The sequence below is a fragment of the Octopus bimaculoides genome, chromosome 10 (genome assembly GCF_046866305.1).
Source record: "Octopus bimaculoides isolate indiv1 chromosome 10, ASM4686630v1, whole genome shotgun sequence".
Classification (NCBI taxonomy): domain Eukaryota; kingdom Metazoa; phylum Mollusca; class Cephalopoda; order Octopoda; family Octopodidae; genus Octopus; species Octopus bimaculoides.
Genome location: NC_142937.1, coordinates 46,872,858 through 46,875,357, shown reverse-complemented (window position 1 = coordinate 46,875,357; position 2,500 = coordinate 46,872,858). Strand labels below are relative to the sequence as shown.

Genomic DNA, 2,500 nt, shown 5'->3' with positions numbered 1-2,500 from the left:
CCTGTTTTAGTTGCAGTTTTCCCAGGAGTTCCTTGGTTTTCTGACTTACCAGAACCTTTGTAGCCGGTCACATATCCACTTTTATCAGGTCTATCAGCACGTCCACTGGCTCCTTTACCTTTCCCAGAACTGTCAAATCTTTCCCGATGGGAACCCGTATATCGAGACGTATCGGTCAAATTCGAAACAATCTTTGGAGATTTCTGCAAAGACAAATATTAATATATCAATCAAAACTTTGAAAAGACAAAGATTTGTAAAATGTAGGGACACAAAGGGAAAAGATCTATTGGAAAGAGTTGAGCTGTAAAATATTTTAAAAGAAAACATACATAATTACACGTAATTTCATTCATTTCTCAATGATTTTACTTCAAGATTATTCTCTTAATATAATGAAAAAAGCTATGTTCATCTTTTAATGTCATTTGCTCACCTTCACAAAAGTACGAAATCTTTGTCATCCAGGATGTACAAAAATAATTGATAAAAAACAGCACTCTCATTCCTGATTGTTTTTCTTTGGTGTAAGCGACCAAGGAATCAAAATGGAAATGGGAACAATTTTTAGCAAAGCAGAAAGCCATGCATTGTTCGATGGCGCAGCATAGGACTTGAGTGAAATTTGAAACCATAAGCTAGTGATTCGATTGCTTGTTTAAACGTTTTAGCTCGGCGCCTACTCTACTCTTTGTATTTTTATACACAAATCATCAATGTAACAATTTGTTCCAGTTACTGAGTGCTGTTGGTCAACAGGTATATAAGTAAGTTTTTGTCGAATTATTTCTGGCACCCGCTTTCGATTTTAGCTTACAATAATTTTATTTCACTTAAACTGCTAAGATTCTTGAGAAAGACATGAACAGTATGAATTCTTATTTTCTTTGTACCTGATGTTTATATGATTAAATTAGTAACATTGTTACTTCAATGAAGATTGGGACTTTGGATTCGCTGGTGCCGTCACACTGATAACAAAGACTGCTATTCCTGGTGCTTACCAATCCATGGGGGTCTTCCTTCTGCTGCAAGTGTTTGGCGTTGAGTAACAAACTTTACTTTTCATGTCAGCATAAGGGAGACATTGCGACTGAGAGATGTTAAATGTTCCAAAGTCAATATGTATTGATAATTAATATAATACTGAAAATATTTCTAATAATTAATATTCAGATAGATTAGAAAGCGAACTGGCTGAATCATTAAGCACCCCGGGCGAAATGTTTAGCGGCATTTCGTCCGTCTTTACATCCCGAGTTTAAATTCTGTCGAAGTCGACTTTGCCTTTCATCCTTTCTGGTCGATAAAATAAGTTCCAGTTGAACACTGGGATCTATCTAATCGACTTAGCCCCAAACCCGAAATTGTTGGCCTTGTGCCAAAATTTCAAACCAATAATTAATATTTAGGTAATCAATATGAAATACTTAAATGACTATTGTATATTTATACACTTCATCTTAATTATTTCATTAAGGCCATATTTCTGAAACTGTTACGTTGTCGCTCTTCCAAATACCGCGGGGGGATTTCAACAGCACTGCCCATAAGTGGTAACAAAAAAAAGAAGAGGAATAACAGGAAGTCGGATGGGTAGTAGAGTGGGACGCTATGACGCTATATTATCGAAAGCTATACTTTAGTTGTTTCAGGTTGCTACGGTTGAGTCACACTGCTTTCTCTGAACATTGCTCGCTAAAATTAGCAAGGCTAAAATGATGAGGTGATTTCGAACTTCCATGGTAGCCTTGATATTGAGGGCTGATATACTGGCGTTGAGTAACATATGGCAACAGCGTGATGCATCTGTTAGCCTTCATGGTTTCTCAAACAAACAGTCAAAGCCATGATCTGCACCGCAAGCAAGTTTCTTTCTCTATCGACATTGCAATAAAATTAATAAAAAGAAATGGAATCATTTCCCTTTAAGTAAGGAAAGAATAATATAGTCCTATATATAGCGATGGTCAAATTTGGAATGCTTTTGATTATAGGTTTACACAAATATGTCTGCATGTATGTAAATGTATGTATGCATGTATATGTATATTATCTGTGTATGTGCATATACATACATACAGATATATATATATATATATATATACACACACATACCACATCTTATGTTTAAAATTAACCCTGTTACTAATTCTAAAAATATGAAGTTGGCCAAACAGTCGGCAGTATTAATTGAAAGAATAACAGAAACTCATTGCTTGGTTACGTACAATTTCTTTAACTCCGGGAGTTCCTTTCTTGATTAACTCACGAAATTCATTGGTGTACTTCTCCACACTTTCATCCTCTCGGCTCAGTTTCGTATTCTTTGTCTTCACTTTGGCATATTCATAGGCGCAATCAGCGATGAATAAAGGGAACTTTGAAATATGCATGTATCTGCAAAAGAGAGGCGAGAGGAAAATGAATATGTAAGAAACATTACATTATGACAGCCTTTGCTTGTCCTCTGGAGCACGATTTTCTTTATTATATATAT

General features: G+C 35.4%; 1 protein-coding gene across 1 annotated transcript in view; it reads right to left on the bottom strand.

The window, feature by feature from the left end:
- Positions 1-2,500, bottom strand: part of LOC106874172 (uncharacterized) — a 109,201-nt gene that overhangs the window by 3,884 nt on the left and 102,817 nt on the right. The window contains exons 3-4 of the mRNA XM_014921826.3: positions 2,232-2,400; positions 1-203 (exon numbers count right to left, since the gene is read on the bottom strand). The exon at positions 1-203 is cut by the window's left edge and continues 3,884 nt beyond it. Coding sequence (XP_014777312.1) covers positions 1-203; positions 2,232-2,400 — 372 coding nt within the window. The remainder of the gene's footprint in view (positions 204-2,231; positions 2,401-2,500) is intronic.